General features: G+C 35.1%; 1 protein-coding gene across 1 annotated transcript; it reads right to left on the reverse strand.

Annotated features, from left to right (window-relative positions):
• Positions 1-823: 823 nt before the first annotated feature.
• On the reverse strand, positions 824-22,509 carry LOC106909557 (protein Bouncer-like). Its single transcript, XM_088010390.1, has 3 exons — positions 22,338-22,509; positions 5,920-6,030; positions 824-2,752 (listed from the first exon to the last, which is right to left on the reverse strand). The coding sequence occupies exons 1-3, from the start codon at positions 22,504-22,506 to the stop codon at positions 2,529-2,531; spliced, it is 504 nt and encodes a 167-aa protein (XP_087866516.1). The 5' UTR covers positions 22,507-22,509; the 3' UTR covers positions 824-2,528.
• Positions 22,510-27,350: the final 4,841 nt, after the last annotated feature.

A 27,350-nucleotide genomic window follows, 5' to 3' on the forward strand; every position in this document is an offset into this window, starting at 1 on the left:
ACAACTTTACAAGCATCTGAAATGTTCTGAGAATCTTTTTAACAGTATATTTGTCTTATTTAAGTAGAAGAAAAAAAGTATTAGATCCTCACTCATTCAGGAGATGTCTTAGTTATAATGAAATCTGTGGTTGAATTTAAAAATATATATATGTATATATATCTTTTTTTAATTGTGGAAGTTATACAAAGCTTTAAAATAATTGCTATGGCAAAAAAAAGTAAAAAATGTGAGGTGACATTTATAATTGAAATTGTGAATTTAATATTTGGACTTTTTCACAATAATTTCTGAAAAAGTGTAAAATTTGTCATGATAATTTATTCAAAATGGATTTTTGTCTTAAAAACATGACTTTTTATGTTAATAGATTCATTAGTTGTGTCTTTTGTTTTGGTTAGATGTTGCTGGGAACGCTGGTATCACCAGATCCTTTACACAGACGTTTCATAAAATGTTTTAAGGTTTTCCACTGAAACTCTCTCTTTATACCAAACAACACAAATGTAACCGAGAACTCCACAGTACTCCTAATGGTGACTATATATAGATGTGGATTCTCTTTATTTTTCTTTATTTATTTCGTATTTGTGTAAAAACTTCAAAGCATTAATTTCACCCACTTTCAAATGCATGTTTTTTCTCCATTTCTGATTATGTCCTGACTCAATTATTCATCAAAATGTTGAATAATTTCAGGTTTTTGACGTATATTTCCCATACAGGCGAGTCTTGTTTGTGTCGTACTGGAAGAACTGGTCAGTCTGGGAACGTTTCCATGGTGATTCTGTTTAGAAAACACCTTGAAACAAACAGCTCACCCTTTCCCGTTTTCCAATTTTATTCACCTTTGTCAAAAACAATTTTACAAAGAAACATTTCACCTTAAAGTCAGACACAAATTTCTGATTTTGAAAATATTGAGGAAACAGCCATAGAAAGAGCAGCAACATAAAAAAAGAGACAGTTAACGGTAAAAAATGAGAGCCCTTTAAATGAAACGCAACCTAAACAGGCTGAACAAACTTATAAAACCATGTAAAACTTTCATCCTACAGTTTCTGATCAACTGCTGCAAATGTATAACTTTGACACAAACATCAAGAAGTTAAATAAAACTGATGGAGTCATGTGTTTTTTTTTAAAAATTAATCATTTTTAAGATGGCAGAAAAAGAAAGATGGGCCGCGAAAAAAAACCAAACTACCTAGAAATACGAAAAGAAATGTTTAAAGACCAAACCCGTTCTATTTGGTTTCTACAGCATCAATTTGAAATCAGCAGAAAAAAAAAACTTTCCAGATCTTATTTTAATCTTGAAACTAGAATATATTGTACTTTATGCAATATCCACCATTAGCTTAGCATGTTTAACAGCTAGCTACTGAGAATGACAATTACTTATCTGTCTTTTTGTTTGCAAAAATAACCTCAGTTTTCTTTCTTGAATACTTGGAATATGTGTCACATGTGCGATAGAAAGATGTGTTTTTTTTCTATATTGTGAGCTAGCTAGTTATCAAGCTAGCTGTTTTGCAAGTCACCGGTCAAGAAAATTTTAAATTTAAGATTAAGTTTCCAGTTTCTAACATAATGAGTTGACGTAGAAATGCGTATTAAGCTCCTTTTTATTTTGAATTAATAATATATGTCATTAAAAACAAACGGTACTTTGGGAAACATTTGCTAGTGCATTTAGCTTACATTAGGTTAGCTAATCTAACTCAGCTAAACCAAACGCAGAAAACTTAATCCGGCTCAGAAAGTGTATTTGTGTGACCAGAAATATTTAAAAAATGAATAAAGAAAAGTGGAACAAATGCCACAAGTAAGACTGAAAGGCAAACTTTTTCTACATTCACAGAAAACCAAACCAGCATTTACTTATTTTGGCTAATGTTAGCCTGTTAGCTCCTAAGAAGAGGGTTAAAATCTTTTAAGCTAAAGCAAGAGTAAGTCAGAAATATTTCAGTTTCTGGTTTCTAAGATAAAATGCAAGCAAAGCTAATTTTTTCTCCCAAAATTAATGCACCACATCTGAAACAAATAGCATTGTGTGCCCTTATCTTACAATAGCTTAGCTTGGCCAAGCTAGTCAAGGTAATTGCTGAAAAACGGTATGTCTTTAAACAAATCATTCGTGTGATAACATAAAACTTGATTTGTCTTTTTTTAACACTTGGTATTACTGTGTTGTATCTGGATTTTCTTTTTCTATATTTAGCCCAACATAAACTAACAACTTCCTGTTTATTTTAGCTAAATGTAGCCAATCACCAAGGCTTAAATCTGTTCCAAGAGCAAAATGTTTACGTTTCAATACAAAATCCGTAAAGAAATACATGTAAAAACACAGAATCTGTAAATGTGTTGCAAAAAAAAATGATTTAAATTTAATTTCCAGTTAATTAAATTTTTAGGAGTTAAATGATGTAAAAATCACTTTAAAACATGCATGAAAAACAAAGATCTAGTGCTAGAACGTGTATGATGGTACTATGTGTCTGTAAGCTCTTTTTTCTGGAGTATTAAACCATGAAGTTGGCAGCCAGGAGAGAAAACATGGCGACAGCTGCCAGGCTGAGGGCGGAGGCGCCGGGCAGGCCGGGCGCCACGTTGCACAGGTTGGTGCTGCAGCAGGTTTTGGTCATTTTGTAGATGGTGGTGTTGGAGCTGCCGGGTAATTTCACGTCGTCCGTCTTGTTGCATTTTGCCACTTCGAGGCAGCCCTTCATTTTGAGTTTCACATCACCTGTAGAAGAAACACAATTTAGGATTGACTATCAACCAGTAAATCCATTTTCAACCCGTCTCAATGAAAGTAGTTCAACTTGGGCCTTTTGGGGTATTTAAGTCGTGCTTAAAGTCATTTTAGTTGTTAAACAAAAAGTGTTTGGGATTTTTTTGTGTGTCATGCAGACGGCGAGAGTGAACATTTTCTACATATACTTTTCCCCCAATGGTTTTTTCAAGATAAATTAATTTCCTGATTGTTTTCTCAAAATAACGAGTTGATTTCCTGATGGTTTGAGTTAAGATTCTGACTTTTGTACGAGTTCATTACCTGATTTTTATGGTTTCCTCAAGATAATGAGTTAATTTCCACTGGTTTTCTTAAAATAACAGTTAATTTCTGGTTGGTTTTCTCAGAATAACGAGTTAATCGATCAGAAGAAGATAGTTGTGTGTTATCGCCGATTCCCTCCTCCTGCACGTCGTCGTGCTGCACAAAGACATGCATGAAGCAGCCATGCAGGTAAAATCTTGTTTTGCTTGTGCGCGTTTCCTTCAGTGGCAATATAATTATATATTATCTGAAAATGTTGTTTTCTCATATAGACACTTAAAGAAATATGATATACTTTCAGTTGCATAACATTTATTCATGTTACACAAGATTTGCATGATGTTGATTCTATTTTAGTGATTTGTTTCAGTGTTTTTAAGTCAGCAGTACAACTTAATCATGTTGGTATTTATGGGACATTTTTTAAGTGCTGTAAGACGCACTGATGTCATAAGGGTTATCTGTGTTCATTGCTGATAAGCTAAGAGAAACCTATAGAGATAAAAAGTCAGTGATTGTAAATTTAAAACCATCACCGGAGACATAATGGCAAAAGAAAATGACATCAGTTTCTAAAATCTTGACATCATTGTTTAGTGATGTTGAAGGTTTTGTGCCAGGAAACAAAGTGAGGACGACTGGCAGGAAAACGAATCAGAGAATTTATGGTAACCAGAATCCAAGTTGACATCCTGGTTCAGGTTTATATATGTAATAAAAGTAATAATAATATAAAATACCTGCTGGTATTTTGTGAATGAACTGTTAGTTTTTAAATTGTAACCATATTTCACGCCTTCACATTTCTATTTTCCTCATTCTTACTTAGACAAAACCACTTTATATCCATGTGGTTGATAAACAAATATATTTAAACTCCATTTATAATTGACCTAAATTATATATTATCTGAAAATGTTTTCTCATATAGACGCTTAAAGAAATACGATATACTTTCAGTTGCATAACATTTATTCATGTTACACAAGATTTGCATGATGTTGATTCTATTTTAATGATTTGTTTCAGTGTTTTTAAGTCAGCAGTACAACTTAATCATGTTTTTTTGTGTGTTGGTATTTATGGGACATTTTTTAAGTGCTGTAAGACGCACTGATGTCATAAGGGTTATCTGTGTTTATTGCTGATAAGCTAAGAGAAACCTATAGAGATAAAAAGTCAGTAGAAACAAGCAGAAAGCTGCTCAGCAGTAATAAGAGGAGTTTGATTTAGGGCTGAAATTATTAATAGCAAAAAAATCAAGTCACATTTACAACAACCTCAGCTGATCAAAGTGCTTCACTATATCACCGGTAGATAAATAATGAAACAAAAAACAAAGTTTATTGAAAATTATAATAAAGATAATTATGAATTTGGCTGAAAATACAAAAAAATATGAATAAAACCCAAGACACTTAATTTCAGCTGCAGCATTTTCCCTAAAATCAAGTTCTACTTTCCCTTCTTTGTTTTCTTGCTAGCTTGCTAGCTAGCAAGGCTGTATTAGCAGCTAGTTCTTTGCGCTTCTTTTTAGCGGAAAAATAAGTCAAACTTTTCCTTGACAAAAGTCCCACAAAAAAATAAAACTGAGTAATCCTACCACAACAAAATTTAAGACTTGTGATTATCGTATCTAAGGCCAACTTACATTTTTTAATGAATTTAAGACATTTTAAGGCCTTTATTTTACATAAATAAATTTAAGACTCCCTGAAGACAGAGGGTTGAAGAGTTAATGTAAACCCAAAATCATTGCTGAGCATAAAGAACCAAAATGGCTGCCTCATATTTGGGGAGAGGGAAACATGATGACTTCTGGGAAAATATCCTGTGAATCTTTTCTGAAAGTGCACTTCCTGTTACATTTGAGAGGAATCCACCTCTGAGATTAAACGGGATTAAGGCTTTGCCCTGCAAAAACACTAAATCTTACCGAGTATTTCTGGTCTAGTTTCTAGTGAAAACATCTTCTTACTACACAATTCCACTAGATCCACTAGAAGATAAATTAACTTAAAACAAGAAATTTTCCTCATGTTTCTAGTAAAATAATCTGCCAGTGAAACTAGATCTTGGTTGCTAGGCGACGGGCTGGGCAAGCTGCCGTTGCTAGGTAACAGCGCCAGTGGAACTAGCACTTTATCAATATTAAGGAATTATTTACTTAAAACAAGTCATGATATCTTGTTGAAAAGCTACTTTTGAGTTAGTTTTATCTTATTTCTTATTTTTCCTTGTTTTAGTAAGAAAACAAGGAAAGTTTTGAGTAAATAATTACTTAATATTGATGAAAAAAATACTCTTTCCATTGGCAGATTATTTCACTTGTTACAAGATATTTTTCCCCATGTTATAAGTAAATTTATCTCCCAATGCAGCTAGTACTTTTTCATCAGTATCAAGGAATTATTTACTTAAAACGAGTCTATTTCTTGACGAAAAGTGTATACCAAGATATTTGCACTAGAAACCAGACCAAAGTTACTCGATACGATTTTGTGTTTTCTTGCAGTGTGGAGTGTCTTTGACAAAGTCTGGGTTTAAATCCAGCTGAGATGCTCTTACTGTTGGAAAATCCACCAACATGGCTGACTGAAAATGTTCCAAATTCCTCCACAGCAATAAAAGCGACTCGGTGCCAGCAGCTGCTGCTGCAGCCACAGTTACCCAACCAGTTACTGGGTATGGAGAGGAACTGGTGGGGCTAATACCTGGAAACCACACTAACACCATGTTCTGTTGATAAATATTTCTTCAAAAAACAAATTAGTCATCCAGCGGTTCAGGAATGTGGCTGTGAATGTCTTGGAGATTATCTCTTGGCGAGACGTTTTTGATGAGTGACTCACCCGATCCCCCTTCGCCGCTGAAGCAGTGCTCCCCGGTGCTACACGTGGTTTTTGTGGTCAAGCAGACGTTCCACAGGCCGATGCTACATTTGTAGCACTCGAGGTTTTGACCTGTTAGGTTTGAGGAATCAAGGGTTCGGGGAAAGAGACAGAAAGGAGGAGAAAAAATGTTTACTTGTAAATAAACGAGCAGCAGATTGTACAGTGAGTTACTGACAGCAGAGGGGAACCGCAGGTTTGGATCAGAGCAGGAAACCACAGAGCCGTTTAAAAAACAAAATGGAGGAAGAGCAGAAACCATTTCAGTCTTTTAAAAGGCGACTAAAGTATGACACGATAACAAACCTGTCACAATGAACACGGACATTATTTGAAACAAAACTTAAAAATTATTGGCAACAATATGAACATGCTTTGATTTAAACCAGGGTGTCCAAAGTGCGGTCCGGGGGCCATTTGTGGCCCTCTGGATCATTTTTTTGTGGCCTCCCAACCACAGTTCTAGAGGAATGGACAATTTTTAACATTTCTTTTAGATTGACAAATTTTACTGACAAATAAAATAATCTTAAAATTACACACACACAAAAATTGGTATAGCACAAGTTTCTTATTCATTGGCCAGGTTTTAGTATTATAGGGTCACAAAACATCCAGTAACTTAATTGACCCCAACATTCCTGAACCTTTTTATTTTTTGCATCTAAAACAAAATATTACATTTGTTTCACTAAAATCTTTATTAAAATAATAAATATGACAAATTTTTAATTTTTTTTTTTAATGAAAACAGTTTGGACACTACTGATCGATCTAAACCTAATTTAATTGTAGCTCTGGTTGTTTAGGATCATTCTGCTGGTGATGAACCTCCACAACCCCACAGCATGATGCTGCCACCACCATGCTACACATAGCATAATGAATATACTCCAGAAAGTTCACAGTTGGCCTTTAATGACCTTCTTCACCTTCATAACATTCTCTAGCTTTAAATGGCGCCGTAGCTTTCCCCATGTCTCTCTTCCTCTTCGTTGTTAAGTTTGATTCTTGCTCTCTTATCTGCACGCTCACTTACAATCGTAGCACATAAGGCTGGCAGATAGTGTTGAATAAAGTGATCATGAGAGGCTGCAGAGGGAGGAACAGATTAAAAACAATTATGTGTTCACTTGCTGTCATCGTTAAGATGTCCGAGTGAAGCCCTGCGCTGAACGGTGACGGATTCTCTGCATCCAAAATGAGTTTGTGCTGCACCCGGCATCATTGGGTATTAAACCTTTTTATTTCTTTATGTCTTAAGTTTAAATGACAAATAAATCTCAGGGTTTGGTCTCACCGTTAAAAAGATCTTACAGACTAAAACACGACATCATAAAGTTTTATGTTCACTAATTTTCTTGAACAGAACCATGAGACCGATAGAGAACAACTGGACTTATATAGGTTAAATAAATAACAAAGAAAGTCTCTGCTTACGGATTGGGTGACCAGCTCTGATGGAAGCTAGCCAGCCACCTAGCTAACTGTCGAGGTAGCTAGAAAAGGCTCATCTAGCTAGTTAGCCATCTATGTAGCTAGATAGACAGCTAGACGACTTCTGATGGGAGCTAGCTGACCAGCTGGATAGCTAGCTAACTCTCTAGATGGTGTGGAGAAATAAAAAAAAATTTATCAAGTACATTCATGCTCTGAGTGAGTTTTGTATATTTTGAGTATCAAATATAAAGCTTCATATTGCTACACTGTGTTAAACCCTTTAGAAACTTGTATCCACATTATAGTTTGAAATGTTTCAGCTCAGGTTAAGATGAATAACCCTGTTTACACCAGTTGGATAAAGAGAACAGGATGCAGCAGGTCAGAATGTTCTAGCAGCAGAATAAAAGGTGAAACATCTAAGAAAGCACAACTCCTTAAATGGTTAGCAGCCAAGAGTGGAGAGCTTCATGCAGGAGAGGATTTGTATAGTTTGTGTGTATGCGGACAGTTCGCCACGTCTCTGGGTGCGAAGATGAGAGGTAAAAGTATGAGGCCCTCGCACTCAGACACGACCTCCTGCAGGGACGTATTGCTGGTTTGTGGGTGAGTTGTGTCTCCATTGGGCCAAATGCATGGATTTAATAAATGTCTTGTGGAATGATTTTATATTCTGGTTTGTGGTTCAGTTTTTGTGTCTTGCCTGAAATATTTAAGACCCGGGTAGAGAGACATGTTGTTGAAGCGATGGTCGTTTCTGTCCCTAAACAATGGATAGAAATGGCACAACTAGCTAGCTATGTGACTTCTGATGGGAGTTAGCTAGATAATTAACTATCTGGCTAATTGTGCATTTTCTGGCTAACTACTTAAATAGCTAGATTGTTAGTAAACTGCATAGCCAACTATCTAGATAGTTGAGACTTCCTAGTGCTTTTTCTGGATATCTAGATATCCATCTAGCTAGATAACTAGGGAGCTAGACAGGCGGTGTTTTGTTCTTTTGTGTCGTTGAGTCACTGGGTGTTTAGCAGAAGGATTGCATTGCTTCACATTCTGGTTTTTCTTCATTCCTCAGGAGTTTCATCCTCCTGGTAGCCGGAGGCCAAAAGGTACATCAGGGTCAGGATGATCTCTCTCGAAACTGAAGCCTCTGTAACCCAACTGTGTCATGGAGATGCTTCTTGCTATTTAAGTTTTACTTTTGGACACGGTTTACTACATGAACCTGACATAAAAACCGCTCTTACCCCAGATCTGTAATTAAATTCCCAGAGGCCAAGAAACGGAGGATAGGACTAGAGACGTTTTAGGACTTTAAGGTTTCTTTAAAAACAAATGATGGCATTAAAAGGAAGATATGTTGGCATGTAAAAGATTTAAAAACACACTGATGAGCTCAAGATAAAACTCGGTTTGGGACTTCCCAAGATAAAACATTTCCGTGTTGGATTTGTTACAAATTTAGAAGCAGGAAGCAGCGAGACAAGGCAGCTGTAAATACAACTCTAAAGAGCATAAATAAATAAAACCACTGAAGCAAAGAAGCTCTTACCACCACAATAGATGGAGGAAAACTTTTTATTTAGCAAGTAATTCATCCTGATCCAAGTTCTAATTGATGTTGGATTAAAATAAATGATTATCTGCTGTTTCTTTGGAGAAAAATCCAGATTTTACTCATTTAGTTTCTCTTCCACTGACAAGCAGCCCAGTGCATGTCTGGATGTTAACATGGATACATTTCAAGTGTTAAAGGATGAAATTGTTGCCGTTTTTACAACAAAAGGGTCTTTATCAGCTAAAAAGTAATAAAATTACAATTGGTTTAATTCCTCTGAGGTCAAACTTTATTTTTAAGTTAATCTTTAGCAGAAGTTACTTTAGAAATTGATTGAACTTTGGTGCTTCAAACGTGTAGTTTTCAATTCCCGGTCATTTACTGCATGTCTTGCCTTCCTTCTTCCTGTTCAGCTGCTGGTGAGCGACAGAAACCTTAAAAAAACTGGATTTAACTGGTTTTACCGTCAGGAAGACGTACGGAGAATGCAGCTTTTCTGGCTGCCAACTTTTCACAGTCAGTGACTTTATGTTACAGAAGTGAAACAATAAACCTGATTTCATCTCACATCTAGATGTCTGTGTCCAAAATATGCAGATTTAGAGACAAACACACCACTTTGTGTTGCTAAAAGGTTAAATCAAGGGTGTCCAAAGTGCGGCGCATGGGCCAACTGTGGCCATTTGATTCATTCTGTGAGGTCCGATCAAAATCTGGTCCTCTGAAATTTTCCATGGACAGTTTTTCCATCTTCTTAAACGGTGAACGTTAAGTAAAACACCAGTTTTTATTTAATGTTGATGCATTAAATAAAACAATTGGACACATTAATCCATTATATTTGACTAAATACAGCAAAAATTGTTGATTCACATTTTGGGAAACATTTTATAGACTTTAAAAAGTGGAGGACAACAAGGCCAAATAATGGTAAATGTGTTATTTATCGCTGTGCAGTCAAAAAATATTTAAAAATTAGATTTTTGAGTTTTAATTTTGGGGGGAAAAAAAGAGTACTGAACACTTTCAATTTGTGGATTTTGACAAAAAGTTTGGACATCCCTAGGTTAAATTTTTGTGACTGTAAAATCACAAAAATCCTCAACTGTAAATATGAATAAAACAAAGTTTTTCTGTAATGTTGCTTTAAATACAAAACATATTTTACCAGCTGGTGAACCAGAAAACAATAGAAACTGAACCATAGCTACATTTGTTTTTAATTTAGGATTTGTCTCTGCCGCCATGTTGAGCCGCTTGTTGCCATGTTTGGCACACCGTGTGCGTGACTAAACACCAACAATGAAACAGCATGTTTTAGTGGAACCAGTCGGCCCAGTTATCATCCCTGCATCTTGTGACTGGTGGAAAGTACGTCATTAAAAAGAGTTACACTCTGTTCCTTCCTTTGTGACCCGTTCTGATTTACGAGTCAGAGATACAAGCGTTCAAATGGAGCACTACTTACACTTTCAACCTCAAGCATAATTGTTTTTCTTTGGTTTATTCACAAATATTAACATTTCACTGTATTTCTACAAGTTTTTATTAAAATATCCCAAGATCAAGTTTCAGAGTTCCCCATTTATTTGGCTAAAATGATTTAGCTAAATAAACACAAAGCGAAAAACACAAAATCTTACCAAATATTTTTAGTGCAAAGATCTTAGCACACTTTAAATAAGACAAAGTGACTTGAAAGCAACTTTTAAGCAAGAATAAAAAAATAATTCCTTAATATTGATGGAAAAATACAAGATCCACTGGCAGATAAATAAACTTATAACAAGACATTTCCCCATGTTTCTAGTGAAATAATCTGCCAGTGGAATAGAACTGGGTTGCTAGGTGACGGTTTGAGCTTGGCTGGTGTTGCTAGGTAACGGCGCCAGTGGAACTAGCACTTTTATTGGCCTAAAATAAAGCTCTTGTTGCTGATAATATATCTTGTTGAAAAGTTACTTTTAAGTAAACTAGACTAAAAGTACTTGGCAAGTTTTGTGTTTTTGCAGTGCGTGTCAAAGTTCAGTGGGTCACCCAGAAGTTTCAACACGACGTGAAATAATCTGCCACTGGATCTAAGACTTTTTCATCAATACAAAAATATATTAAGGCCTGCAGTGTAAATGTAACCAGATTAATCCATCATCAAGTTATGAGTTAAACGCAACTCTGAACAGGAAGGATTTGAGATTTATTTAAAGAAATCGGTGTTTCGGCTGTTTCTGGATTAGTTTATTCCAGATTTGTGTTGCATTGAAGCTGTTCTTTAATGTGCTTTGGTGCCAAGCCGTTTAGTGATTTATAAACTAAAATGTTTAAAAATGTATTCCCTGAGCAACAGACTGTCGATCAGGAAGTTTAAACAAACCCGTCAGAACCGGTCCGACTTCATACCAGTCAAGACGAAGCGGTGAAACACTTTCAGTGCCACTTTCACAAGTACGTTTTGTGACGATCGCAGAGTTCTGGACAAAAAAAGTAGAAATGTTTTATCTGAACGCAGTCATAATGGACGACTGAAACAATGGCTGATGGGAAATGTTGAGATTAAAATATGGACAAAATAAACCAAATCAGTCACAATCTGTCCTGATTTTATTTATTTTTACTTAATCCTGGTGAAGTGTTGAGCTGTACTTGAAATACTGACTTTAAACTCCTAAAATTTTACATTTTGATTATGAGAACAAATTTATAGTTATCATTTCCTAACAATAGACCTTTAAACGACCTTTGATTATTGGAAACTGTTAACTAAAATATTTATTTTTGGTATTTTTGTGGTGAAATGCGACACAGGGAACTACTTTTGAAGAAAACTATAAATAAGCTGCAAAAGGAGTTAAACCTGGTCCCGTATGAAGGATAAATAAGTGCTGCACTTCTTAGAAACGTTTGCTGAGGCCTTCAAGGAAAACATGAAGTCCGGTCCAACTTCATACCGCGGATGAGACAAAAAGACATTTTTTTAGTGCGACTGTCACTTAAAAAATAAATTTTGTGAAGAATGTAGCCGTTTAAGCTTTGGGGCAAAAATGTGACAACATTTGCATGATTTTGTAAATTATGATAATTTAATGCAAAGTTGGCATTTTTAATGGACTTTCAATGCAACTTCTAGAGCAACTTTGCATTAAAAGTGTCTTTATTTACCGAATGACACTTCATGACATCAGTCATAAACATTCATAATGACTTCTTCATATTCATGACAGATGTCATGTCAGTCTTATCCACACCCCTTCAAATAAAGTTACCAGCTTTTTTTATTTAACTTTTCTGATGTTTTCCCTTATTTTTACCTTTACCAGCAAAAAAAAGTGATGATACTGAAAAAGTGGAAGACATAGAAACAACAACACACCCAAGTAAAAACTATTTGGAGCAAATAAACAATATCTGAGAGTAAAACCAGAGTCACGTGTCCTTTGGTTTATTTTAGGTTAAATAAACAGAAACGATTCATTAATTAATCAAATTTCCAATCCATCACAGGACAAAAGACTATGAACACATTCATTCATAAGAACATTTAGAAACTAATCAGTCACAGAAAATTTGTGAAAAAAATCAAATCAACTGAAATACAAGTAGAACTATTGATCAGAAAACCTGATTCCTCACATGCAAAATGTAAAGATCAATACTTTGATAATTTTTCTTTTACATTTTCTGAAGTTGGCAGATGTTTTCCTTCAAAAAATACTATAAATTCTGTTGTAGTACTTGTTTTACATCATCTCACTGCAAAAACACAAAATCTGACCAAGTATTTTGGCCTGGTTTTGACTTTTAAATGTCTTAATACATTTAAAATAAGACAAAACTAACTTACAAGTAGCTTTTCCACAACAAATGGGAGCTTTTTAAAGTAAATAACTACTTACTATTGGTTTAAAAAATACCTGATCCACTGGCAGATAAATTAACTTAAAACAAAACATTTTCCTCATGTTTTTAGTTAAATAATCTGCCAGTGGAACTAGAACTCGGTTGCTAGGTGACGGTCTGGGCTTGGCTGGCGTTGCTAGGTAACGGCACCAATGGAGCTAGCACTTTTTCACCAATTTTAAGGAATTATTTACTTAAAACAAGCTGCTATATCTTGCTGAAAAGTTATTTTTGTCTCATTTCAGGTTTACTAAGATACTTGGTAAGTTTTGTGTTTTTGCAGATTATTTTTCTATAAATGTCTTGTTATAATTTAAATAATCCACCAGTTGAATTAGTAATTTTTAATCAATATTAAGTAGTTATTTAATTAAAACAAGCTCCTACATGTTACTTAAAAGTTACTTGTCAGTTAATTGTGTCTTTTTTCAAGTGTACTTATGTATTTACACTTAAATTAGATTTTGTGTTTTTGCAGTGCTGCTTGTGCCTCTAATTTTGAGCAACAAATGCTTTTGTTACTGTTGTTGGTATTTCCACAGCAGTGCATGTCATCTATCAGATCTTTAAACCAAATAAACATTTGCTTATGAAGTAAACTAAAACTAATTAAGTTGCTTTGTATTTCCTGATGGTTAATTAAAGTACTTTATAGTTAAAGTACCTGCATATGAAAGCTGAAGTACACCCATGTTTTTGTAAAGGAGGGTTATTCATCGCTCGCTGCACCGGTTTTGGCTGCACCCAGGCTTTTGTTGCTCCTCATAATGCAAGCTTTAAATGTAGATTTTGAGTCTAAATAGGTAACAAGTGGAGCTTAAATTAAGGATTTTTAAAAATAGAAATCTGAAAAGTGTGGCGAGTCAATATTTTTGTTTAATCACCTTCATAGGAGGAAGTGTCACACTTAGAAACAGGAAGAGTCATCTTTGTATAATATCTCAAATTGGATGGGAGGCAGATGAACATCAAATTTCAAGTTGAATATAACAGAAAAAAATTGGACTTTGACTAGGCCATGTATCTAAACCATTCCATTGTGTCTGAGTTTTTGTTTTTCTTTCTTTTTAGCTACCCGTCTCTGCTAAAGGAAAGGATCCCACAGCATGATGCTGCCACCATGTTTGTATTTTCAGTTCTCACCTAACCCAAGTATTTTGGACAACGTATTTTATCTTTCTGCTGCTGATTATTTCTGGAGTGTAAATAATATCCGTTTGTTCGCCTGAGCTGCAAAGTTTCAACATTTTGTTGTTTCTCTTTTCTCCGTTTAGGTAGACGTAAAGTTATTTATTTAAAAATAATCATTTATTTCACCATCACACAGTGATTTGTGTCGGTTTATTACATTAAAAACTCTTAAAACAACGACTGGTAAATGTTCTAGACTTGAATAAAACCAGCAGGCTTGTTGGCATTAATGTTATAGTTTTGTGTGTGTGTTTTAATTCTTTGTGTTTGTAAAATGTTATAAATCTTGAGGCAGATTATTTTAATTTAGTGTTTTAACTTTATTTGTGGTTTCAGTGATTTCATTTTTAGAGGGAGTGAAATTGGCACCAGAGCACAAAGAGAAAAAAATTAAAATAGATTTAAAAAAAAACAGAAACATCACAAGTGTGCCAATAATATACAATATTATATGCAAGCAATTATATATTTAAGTTTGCATTTCCAGACAGACTTATTGATGGGATTGTCTCTTTGGTAATGTTTGCAAACGTCTGATTTTGGAAAATCTGTATTTTGAGACAAAAAGTAGTCCATAGAATATATTTTATAAAATAAAACATTCATTTTGGTTTGTTGTGTGAACAAACATGTATAAAGTGTTGATAATATTTCTGACTTAATCTTGTTTTGCAGTCACTGAAGCATTTTGTGTTTCCTTTAAACGTCACATTTAGTTATTTTAAAAGTTCAAACTATTCAGAAAGTAATTATTGACTTAATGAAATGAAACTGAAGTGATTTTAAACCTTTTGCAGCCAAATATAAGTTTATGGATGAGAAACATTCGCTCTACTGTAGGTGAAACATAAGAAAACAAAGATACCCGTAGCATAATTTCCTCATAGTTCTCATTATTCCATTACTTTCTGTCAGACTGAAACCCCAGAGGCCTGAGCATGAAAACGGCGTCCGGTGTTTTCTGCCCCGCCCAGCAGGACCTCAGCGCTCAGCAATGCAGCCGGACGGCCGCATGCCTCTCCTCCCTCTACAGTCTCTGGATCCGGTCGGACCCGATCCGACACGCCTTCCCGGTTCTGGTTGGGTTCAGACACGCTCTGACGCAAAGCGAGCTTTGTTCCCCCGAGACGTTTCCGTCAGTGACAAAACCAGGCGCATAGTTTCCAAGAGGCTGAAAGACGAAATTCATTGTTTTTTTTCTCACCAGATGATCAGAGGTTGTTACATTTGTTACGTTTACTTTAATAAAAATATATATATATACTTTTAGGAGTATTTTTACTCTTACTCATGTAAAATTTCTGGATTTTCTACCCACTAAATGAAAAAAACAAACATAATTTCACCATAAACAGACACACAGCTGCAGTGTTTGTTAAAGTTTAATTAGTTTTTTTTATTAAACTTATTCTCAGCTTTGGAAACAATTTATCTTTGCCTAATTTTGTTTATCCCGTCTGTTTTATCTGCCCTTAAAAATCCTCCACAGTGTTTTAATGTAAAGGAGATTAGATTAATTTTAGATTTTCCTGGAACGTGAAGACATCATTTCCAGAACCGTCGTCACTCCTGGAACAGGAAGAGACATTCCTTTAAATAAAGGCTTCTTAAATGGAAAAGGGGCTGGGCAAGGTTGTTGTTGTTGTTTTTTACAAAAACATTTAAATCTTTTTTTTTTTTTAATTTATCCAGACAAAACAAACCAACTCATTTTATTTAAAGCTAAATAATATAAATAATCATATCATACTCATAATTCCTGAGAATCAAACCATAATCTAACTTTCCACTGTTCAACGATGAGCCATTCTTAATTTTATTCCCATTTAAACTTTACTTAAGGATAAACTAAACAGAAAAGGTTTTATTTTTATTCTGTTGAGTTGTAAACTCACTTTCATCTAATTTTAAGACCAGAACTGACTTTAAAATGAAGATGACCTAAAACTGCATTAATTTTTAACCGTTTTTGATTCAGTGGCTTTAAATACATCGTTTTGTTTTTTACCATTTTACTGATTTAAGATCAACTTTTAAAGGTATTTCTAATGACGGATGATGCGAATTGGGTACAAATACAATAAAACAGGAATCAGATCTGTTTTTTGCATCCGTTCCCATCAAATAAAACAACAAATAAATGTTTAAATACTCAGAAATATTAGATTTAGGGCATGACAACCACATAAACAGCTACAGAAGTGAAGTAAGTAAGTTTAGAGGCCTGGTTGGTGTTACTGGACTTGGATTGGGCCAGTTCTTCTACCATTTCCTGTTAGTTTCTCGGTAAATAAAATAAATAAGCTCTTCCACGAACAATTCGCTCAGCTGCGGGATTCCCCAAGGCTCGACGCTCGGCCCATTTCTATTTTAATCGGCCTTTAAAAGCCTCGTCATTACGACCTGTTTGTTATATGCAAGTGTGTGAAGGAGCACTTTATATACATAAATCACATATGAAAGTTTTTAATTGTCATTTTTCGCATCAGGAAGTCGTTAGAATTAAACATTTTCCATTTATAGATAAATTATTTTATAACATTATTGAGGTGATGTCATCAGTTATAAAGCAGCACTTAGAAATGTCACCTGGGTGTACTTAGTTTATTCACTGAAGGGCCCTCCATTATTGCTTCATGTTTATTTAATAAATGATGACAAAGTGGAATCTTTTGTGTAGTTTTGTAAACTTAAACTTGGATTGCAATAATTTCAGAACCCAGTAAAGATCAGATTATTTATATAATTACACCCCAGCATTAGCAAAGGGTGTACTTTCTTTTTGTATGTGGAGAGGAGTCCAAATAAAAAGCATTTCTGTCTCTAAACAAGCGGCTCGTTTTAGATAATAGGTGTGGCACCGCTGAGTTCCTGGTGTTATGCTGCCCCCTGGTGTTCAGTCAACAGAACTGCAGGCTTCAAAACTAAAACGAACTCTTCAGAGAAAAAAAACCGTAAAAGAGCCAAAATAAAGGCAGATGCAGTTAAATTAATTACAATAAAATAAAGAAGAAACAAAATGGTCAGTTTAATTCATGATCAAACTAAGAGTGAATCATTCTGACTGCTGAAAAACAATAATGCATCTGTTAAACCTGAGGTGGTTTGTGTTGCAATCACTTAAAAATAGTTTGCTTCCAGTTGAAACAAGTTCTGTTCGGGTGTCAACTTATTTGTTTCTGTGTTCAGGTGAAGCCAAGAGGGAGTTGGATCCTAAATTAAAAAACAAAAATAATCCAATGAGCTGTGACTCTGAGAATGAGCTGAAACTGTGTGGAGAGGGAGAGGTGAGTCAGACTGTGGAAACATTTTGGGTCCAGTCAGTGGGTAAACAAGATCATCACGTGAAATGTTAAGCAAACGTCATTTCCAAAGCTTCTTTGTAGAGGAAATAATTATGTGTACATTGCAATTAAAAAAAAACAAGCAACAGGGGTAATTTAATCTGCATTGGTGCTAATTAAATACTTTGTTTTCTTATTTGATTTGAATGGGATGAAAATTAAAAGCTGAAATCTATTTTTTTTTTTTTTAAAGAAGTTTTTCAAAAATTGATGAAAATTTAAGACAAAGGCTTTTCCTAAAACATGGTAGGAGAAATGTACAATTTTGTTCACGGGGACGAAGTAATTCGTTTCATTTGTCATAGCTTTTCTTTTGTTTATTTGGATATTAAAGTGTTAAATGTTGATTAGAAGTTAAAGTTGTGTTTTTGTAGATTATGCCATCACCAATATATTACTTGAAAATGGTCTCAAAATAACTTTATTACTGTTTATCATGATAAATTCAGGGAGAATTTATTGTCCAGCAAAATCTGCTATCATGACAGATTAATACACTTTAAATAAGACAAAACTGACTTATAAGTGACATTTCTGCAACATATAGTAGCTTGTTTTAGTTAAATAATTCATTAATATTGGTTCTAAAAAGGTACTAGCTTCATCTACCAGTGGAACTAGAACTTTTTAATCAATATTAAGAGGTTATATACTCAAAACAAGCTTATATATCTTTCAGAAATGTTGCTGATGAGTAACTATTGTCTTACTTCAAGTGAATTAAGAGATATTCAGTAGAAGCTAAAGTACAAACACAAGAAACCAGCAACAAACTAAACTGTTTTTACGTAACTGGATACAAAGTACACCCAAGGCTTCTTCAGAAGAGCTACTAAATCAACAGCCACCTTGTTTTATTCTTCCTTCTCTGGAAAAGCCGTGACATAACAGGCTCAAAGTTGCACGGAGGTGAAACTTTGTGCTTATTTTTCTGGCAGTCGTCGTTTGGGGAAACCTCCCAGCAGCCTGTGACATGTTGATTTCTGCAGCTAGCATGGCTGAAACCAGCCACTTCCCTAAACCTGACCTCCTGGTCAATTCCCAAATAACTATCTGCATTTGTGACTCAGTCTTCTGTCACAAAGTAACATATATTTAGGCTCAGCAATGTGGGAGTGAGGTCAGTGCCCTGACCTGGAGCGAAGAACGACAAGAGGGGGATATACCCCCCTCTCTTACGGTGTGGTCTGAAATATGAGAGCGAGTCAAGATGGTGGAAGAAATCCCAAGAACAAAACAAAACCGGGACACAATGGACGCAGGACAGATGGTGTATTTGAAGGTCCTCTGTGTTTAAGGAATGTGAGAAGACAACTTTTACAAGTTGCAGAATTTCTCAGGCAAGGGTTGCCAAGTCGGGACATGATTCACTGATTTTAAAGAGCGTGGAAAAAAACTGCACCGAACCTCAAACACGATGCCTCACACCGACCTGCAACAACATCATTAAAGTAAATCCAGCAGAGTACAGCCTGCAGAAAAACCTAAGCTCCACCTTTCATCTATCACTTACTCACACTGGTGGATCTATAAAGAAACATATAAAGGTTAAAGTGACTCTTCACAGATTACACAAACTGAAGTTAGCTTTTCATTATAAAATATTTCTTATTTACTTTATTGTGTACTCCATTTATGTAAAATAAATAAATAAATAAATAAAAAGCACTAATCTGATTGACTTATTGAACTCCAGACATTGGAATTAGCAAACGCATTAACAAGCTACATTAGCTTTAGCCTACAAAATAAAGGAACTGCTAGCTTGAGCTTAGCAAATATGTCATTCAACTACAATTACTCACACCGTTGAATCTGTTTGTTTTTTGTTGTTGTTGTTGTTTTGTTTTGTTTTTTATAAAATGAGTCATTTCTGACTGATCTATTGGTTTCCAGGACATGAAAACCAAATGTTCATGTTAAAACATTTGGCTAAAGCTAATATTGTTAGCAAGCAACATTAGCCTACAAAACTAAACCACCTGTTAGCTTTAGCATAGCAAATATCTCCAGAACTGATTTCTTTACTATTCATTAAACTGATGCTACAAAGCTACAATTACCCAGTAGATTATTCAAACTGAAGTTTGGATTGGACTTCTCATTAGCATAATTTTAAAATATTTTTTAATGTAATTTATTGTGTACTATGTTTATGTGTAACCGGGTTTTATTATAAATGTGAGGCTTTTTTTCTTTATTTTTGTCGAGTCAAGTCGTTTCTCTTGGCAGTTGGTGGTTACCGTAGCAACCAGTAACAGACAGCTCCTCCTCCGTTTTTTTGTTGCCGTTTGTAACTGTTAGGATCAGTTCTGTGTTTTCTCGACAAATATATTTTAAAATACATTTGAGACAAATGTAATAATAATAATAATTTTGCTATGTTTTGTATATGTTTAACTGTTATTAATGTTGTCAATTTTAGCTAGGTTTAATTTTAAAAATGTTAACTGCTGCTAACTGCTGCTAACTGCTGCTAACTGCTCATTGGAAGCTATTGCTTAGAGTTATTTATTATATTTTATTTAATGTACAGGGGCAGAAGCTGCTGGCCTAAAGTTAACCACCATCTTAATTTCCTCTTTTGTTAGAATAAATACATTGAACCTGAGGCAACATAAGGATTATGTATGTATGCTTTGCAAATAAAATATACAATATATTGGAATTGTAATAAAACATGGAATTAACAAGTGATGTTAGCATTAGCCTAATATATCAACAACCTGCTAGTGCCAAAATTGTTAAAAAAAAGAAAGAAATCTAAAGATTTAAAACTAGCTCAGAAGGAGACTGAACATTGATTTGTACAACAGTTGCCCTTGAAAATAAGGAATTTTTCAGTTGGCCGCAATAACAATTCAAAACGTATTTATTGTTGCCCTGCCCTCCACAACTCACAGCATGATGTTACCCATTTAGCCAAACTGGACCAACAATGAGCTTCTTTTGCCTTTTCCCACAACAGCTATTCATCTTTTATCATCCAATAACAGCACCACTACATTTGACCCATTTTTGGCAAGTTATGCAAAATGAACCCACCTCGAATTGCAAAACTGCCTCAAAAATTCACTGACACTTCTACCAACAAAACAAATTTTTCCCAGAAGTAAAATAAGACAGATTTGCTTATTCTGAACCGTCGGCTCAGGATAATTTTAAGCCATTTCTTAATATTCAAAACCAAACCACAAGACTCCAGCTTATTTATTATGATGCAAGAAAAATAACTGAAAACTCACCCCACCCCTCCCTGTAGGTGTTGTTTATCTCCCTGTCATTTGAAGTGAAATCTGAAACAAAATCGCCTGGAATGTGCAACCGTTTCAGTCCTCAGACACCAGAGCTCCTAATTACAACCACAGACGACACAATTTATCATAATTTAAATGGAAATGTTATTAGGCACACCTCTTCAATTAGCTGATCGTACAAACAGCAGCTCAGGGAACCATATGGCAGGGGGAATGGCTGACCAGTAGAAAGCCAATAGGAAAGAATATTTAAGTGACTTTGAACATGAAATAATGATTGAGACTAGATGGGCTGGTCTGAGGATTTCAAAAACTACAAGAATTTTCACACAAAACCACATAAAATGATCAGAAATGAAGAAAATAGCAATCGGATATTGGAAAAAAATGGGCTAAGACAGCAGAAGATCAATGGGAAATAATATTTACTTTGAACATGAATTGATTGTTGATGCCAGATGGGCTGGTCTGAGGATTTAGGAAACCAATTATTGACAAGGACTTTCACACAAAACTACAGAAAATGGTCAAAAACAGCAAAAATAGCCATTGAACTTTGGAGGAGAAGCACAAGGCCACGTCTTGTGCTTCTCCTGTCGGCTAATAGTGTGAACAGCCTCACCAAAACCGGGCAATAAAGGGTTAGGTAAAAGTTGCCTGGTCTGATGACTCGTGTTTTTTAGACCGTTGGACCAGAATTTGGTGTAAACAACCAGAGGCATGAATGCATCGCAGTTTTGGTCAATGGTTCAGACCAGCGGGCGTGGCCAAATACAGATGTGGGAGATTTTTATTTGGCACAGCCGGTCTGAGCAATGTTGCCTTCATTTATTACCCATCTGCTGATGGCTGTTTTCAGCCAAACAACGCATCAAAATCACGTCCAGTTACACTGTTGGACATGAAAACGAGTTAATCTGCTCTCCAATGACCAGATCTAAAACTCAAAGAACATCCTGACGCAAATAAATTAAATTATCTGGTCAAAATAAACCAGAGTTGACAACTTGTTGGATCTGTGCCATGACGATTTTAAGCATCTCTTAACTTAAAAAGTATCTTAGCTAGTTAACCCTCATAAAGTGGTCAGTTTTTAAACCTTAATGGACTTTATGAAAACCATGTAATCTTTTCAAAATCCAACACAATCGTTTATTTGCAACATCCAAATAAGTTAATGATAAAAAAAATTAACTTAGTTACCAAAATCCAAATAATCTTTTTTAAAAAATGCCTTCTGTGTTAAATGACCACACCCAAACATGGCCTTAACGGTGTTTTATTCATATTTGGCTTAAAGTAATTTTTTTATTGGATCTTGTTTATTTCTGACTCATCAGCTGAACACACCCAGCCTGAAACCTGAGGCCAAAAAGATGAAGTTTGGACTCCAAACAAAACAACCTGACTACATTTGAAACACATTTCATGTGACGAAATAATGTGGATTTTTCATAAAGGTAAACGATATATGATGTGACCTCATTAACTAAAAAAATGCGTTAAACTGTTAATTCTAATTTAAAACCTCCAAATTTGTCCTTGGGGGGAATTATGGTACAAACTGTAATCATAAGTAGTAAAAAGCAGTGGAGAAAAAAAGTTGATAAACTGTAGTTTCTTCATTAACTGACAGATGAAACAGTTATCTTCGATTAATTTCATTGATTAAATTAATTAGCCACTGCTTACCGACTGCAAAGGCGAGTCCGGCGACGAAGACAAAAACGATTCTGTTCATCTTTGGAGAAAAGTCGAGAAAAACAAACAAATAAAAACTTGGCGGAGGAGGAGAGAGAAAAGGCGCAGCGTGTCTGTGGAAACTCAGACCGTTATGAGAAGAGCAGAGTTTTTCCGACATGGAGGCTTTTATATCCCTCCACCTTCTGGACCGAGACGTCACCGCGATCCGGGCGGGCGGACTTCACGGTACTATGGGTTCGGTACAGGTGGATGTGGGTGAGGGTCACCTTACAGAAAACAGTGGGGGAAGGGGGAGCACCTCGGCTTCCGTACATTTGACCGTTCGCCCAAGCAAGAGTAGCACTACTTCAGCATATTTTAACTCAAGTAATTTAAAAAGAACTTACTCAAGTAAGTAAAAAAGTATTTGGTGAATAGTAACTGATCAAATTTTAATCGCTTAATATTTAAGAATTACATCATCAAAATATAAAGTTAAGTGGATATTTAGGTATTTTAATGACCAAAATGGCTATAATTCAAGTAGCAAAAAATAAAATCTGGCAAAAGGAAACTTTTCCAAATCAGTTTTCTTCAACAAAAAACGTATTAAACTTTAACAAAAACTGCAGCTGTGCATCTGTTTATGGTGAATTTTTGGTTAAAACATATTTGTTTTTCACTCAGTGGGTAGAAAATCCAGGAATTTTACTCAAGTAAGAGCAGAAATACTTAAAAATAAAATTATTCAAGTAAAGGTCAAAGTGCAGCGTAGTAAAAATACTCCTCAAAGTAATTTTTTTCAAGTAAATATAACTAGTTATTACCCAACTCAGGTATAATTTCTTAGACATTTTCCAGTAAAAATGAAGGATTTCAAAAGCCACCAAATCCCACAGAAGTTAATGTTGACATAAATGGACAGATGCCCAGGGTGACATTTGAAGGGGGAGGAATCAGAGCAGATGATAGAAACAGAACATATTTACAGTTGGAGTGAAGCAAAACTTGTTTATTGACGTCTTCTTTTCTTTTGCCTGTACCCATGATTCAACTGGGAAATTTTAGGAAATTTACATTTTCAGAAACTGGAACCATTTCAGTTTGTTTTATGAAGGTATAGACACAAATGGAGACATTATACTGGGGTTCTGTTGAGAAGTTACAAGCATTCAGTATCTTATCTAGAGTAGATAAATATTCACTTTGAACGCCTTTCCCACAGCAGAAGCTCTGGCTCTGGTGTTGATATAGAGGTTTTTATTAACTTCTTAGCCAGTGGATAAATAAAACATTGTGTTTTCAAACAATGGTTTTTGAACTGCCTAATTTTAGAGAAAAGGTATAAAACCATCACTTCAACATTAACAAAATAGTGGATTAATACAAACCCACTGTGTGTTATCTTCCTGCAGTTTATTTTGATATCACCTGTTAGAGTTTTCACAGCAGAGAGCCACATGGAGCAGAGGTCACAGTTCAAGTTTTCAACAACATTTTTATTCTTTATTAGCGGGTAGAAATATGTTTTTCAGGGCTACTGTTGAGGATGAAAAATCAACTGACTGAGATTCTGTTTTTGAAATATCAATTTATTTAAACATGACAGATTAGGATGGATCTATGGGCGACACAAAACATGTTCATTATAATTTTTGCTCAAAATGATTCTCCAATAATAGCTCTGTCTATATGAGGTCCTTTCAGAAGGAGCTGTTTGAGGGACTCCTGTCACTTTAAATCCAAATAAGCTGCTGCTGGCCACGCCCCCAACTCAGAGTTTAGACTCGCATATAAAAATGGCTGCAAACAGATTCTCAATTACATAACCCCATGTCTTTGACAAGCAGTAGTGGAACCTCCTGCACAACCAACAAGAATGCAGCAAGTGGTTTCTGAATAATAAGTCAACAACAAAACACTCGTCTTTTCCAGCAGCCATTGTACTGGGCATGAAGCGGCAAAACCAGCTGACCAAACATGCTGGAGCTCAGCTTGGGGTGCTAACGGCGCTGTGCCTTAATGGAGGCTTTTGAAATGGCTAATTTTCCAGACACCAAAAAAAAAAACATTGACTTATTGCCAAAAAGAAATGGTTGGATTTTTTTTTTTAAGAAAAAAAACTCTCTCTCTCTGCTGTTTCTTAAAAAAACCACAGAGACTGTTTTTTGAGAAACAGTCTGCTATTTCTCAAAAAATGGAAGCACAAAAGAGAACAATGAAGATAATGTGAATTTCTCTAAAGACGTCCCATTTAAGTTGCGACGTCACTAAAAATATTTTGGGGACAGGACGGGCAAAAACTGTAAGTGAAGCAAAAGAGAAAGATTTCGTGGTGATATAAACTTTGCACATAGGTGGAAGAGAAATACAGCATGAGTTTGCAAAGCCACATTTTTAGTGCAGCTTAAGATAAGCTGGAAGCTCAAAGTGGAACAGAAAATAATCTTGTTCCTATTGTCTGTGTCTCAGATCCTTCACCTTTTTTTATCTGATGATGCTCTAACCAGTAGAGTTTCCAACTTACCGTACTTCTTCCTGTCCTGCATCTTCATTTCTTCTCAACCTTGTTTTTAGAATCAGACTCTGATGTCTGTTGTTGATATTTCCAGTGACAAAAGTGTAAGCAAGTAAAAGTACTTCATTACTGTACTTAAGTAGACTTTTAAGGTATTTGAGTATGTACCTTTTGGATGACGTTTTACTTTTACTTACTACATTTTAAGATAAATATCTGCTTCTACTTTTTATAGTATCACACAAGGATTGTTACTTCCATGATGGAAAAAAGAAGAAGGAGAAGAAGAAGAAGAAGAAGAAGCATTCACTTCATGAGAAGAAAACTAAATGGATCAAAACTATAGCAAAGTTTCATTTTATTTATTTATTTTATTTATTTATTCATTTTTTTGTACATGTATCTGTACTTAATTAAAGACTGTGAGTACTTTTGACACCTGGAAATACTGGCTGAGAATCAAGTTGCAAAAGAGAAGAATATGTTTCTACAGGTTAAATTGCTGTTTTGAAATATTTGTTGCTGCTGCAACACTTTTCCCTCAGTAAGTTTATAAAACCGTGAACTTTCCAGTAGGCTTTTGATGAGAAAAACTGGAAATTAAAAGTGTCACAGAAGGAAAACAAAAGCTGATGTTGTTTCCAGTGAGAGAAGGTCATGTTTTGAATAGTTTTAATTTTTAAAAATCAAGTTCACTTTCTGTACTTCCCTGTTTTTATTGGTTGTTCCTGTTCACGCTCACCTAACGGATAATTTCACCTGTTCAACCGTTCCCAGCTCATAATTAACTGATCCTTTAGCTCATATAGTACATAATAAACATTAACTAATCAGTTTAATGGAAATAATCATCTTCTCCTGACATCTTTTTGCCTTTTGCTTTGTTTGTACCGCTGTGCGTCTGCTTGTAGCCATTTTCTCTTCTGTCGGAGATGCGAACGTAAAGGCTCCGTTAGGAGGGCGTGGCCAGCAGCAGCTCATTTGCATACTCGTGACGTCACACCAACGCAGCGTATTAGAGCTCAAAACCAGCAGAACTGGTCGGGTGAAACGTAAATATCTGAGAATGATTTTGTGTATTAAATGTAATGAACATGTTTTGTATATCATTCACTGCAAAAACAGCAAATATTACTAAGTACTTTTAGTCTGGTGAAAATATCTTATTACACTTGAAATAAGACTAAATTAACTTACCAGCAAGATATGGCAGCTTGTTTCAAGTCAGTAATTCCTTAATATTAATGGAAAAGTGCTGCTGGTTCAATTGGATAAACTTACAGCAAAACAATTTCCCCGTGTTATAAGTGAAATAATCTGCCAATTTAACTATTTTTCATCAATATCAAGGAATTGATGTTGATATATTTTGTTGATAAGTTACTTTAAAGTCAGTTTTGTCTTAATTTAAGTGTACTAAGTTAATTGCTCTATAAAACTATAAAAATACTTTTTTGTGTATTTGCAGTGTATATCTTGGTCAGTGAAGAATAATGGTGGACCTTTAAGGGCGGGAAGTGTCTCCTCTCATTTAAAGTTTATTAGGTGGAGAAGAACCAACTGGAGATTTGGCAGATTCTGGTCAGGACCCATCTTGTCTGGTTTGCTCTCAAACATTCCTGAGTGTTTGTTGTGGTTGAAAGTCTGCAAACAGACAACAACTATATTCATGGAGATGTGTGTTTTCGAGGTTTTCCTGTTTCCATGAGAGTAATTTGGTGATTATCTGCGAGGGGATTGTGAAGTTTGTTTCTGCTGGAGGGCGGTCAGAGTTATGAAATGACTTCTGCAGAGTCAGGATGCTGAAATGCTGAGGGAGGAGGCATTCGGCGTGGGGAAATGCCGCTCTGCTGTTTTGCCCACAGATCCTCTGTGTTGCCCAACATTTTGACAATCAGGACGACGGCATGTGGGAATCAGACTGATTCTTATTCATCGGCTGCAGGAATCACCAAACTGCGTCGGAGAAAAGAAAAGAAAGAAAAAATTCCATATTTGAACAATCAGTGCCAATAGGAAAAGTTCACCGGCTTGGAAGTTTTAGCCTCTTTATTTGCTTTTACAAATCAGTTATCAACAAAATGTAGCTTTCTGACAAAAAAATAAATAAATAAATAAAATAAAATAAACAACCTTAAATTTGAAATGAAAAGTGGTTTCTACAAAGTAATGACAAATAAGTAAAATATTTAAAGGAGACATATAATGCAAAATTCACACATAAATACTTCCATTTGGGTTTGTATTATTTCTGAAACAAACCAAGAACTTAAAAAAATCACCCAGATGTTTTTTTTGTTTTGTTTTTTTTTTTGTTTTTTGTGCAATAATTTTATGTTTTCTATGTCTGGAAAATGAGCAGTTTCAAAACATCACAAATCAGTGGGCACTGTGTTGTTACCTAGCAACCAAATTTCAGGTTAAATTTTACATAGAGTGTGACTGAGTTAGATCAGTCACACTCTATGTATCCCTATCCCTTTTGGGAGTGAATATTTATGCAA

This window comes from Poecilia mexicana, unplaced genomic scaffold (assembly GCF_051168715.1).
Source record: "Poecilia mexicana isolate PSO_F unplaced genomic scaffold, ASM5116871v1 scaffold_11, whole genome shotgun sequence".
NCBI classification, from domain to species: domain Eukaryota; kingdom Metazoa; phylum Chordata; class Actinopteri; order Cyprinodontiformes; family Poeciliidae; genus Poecilia; species Poecilia mexicana.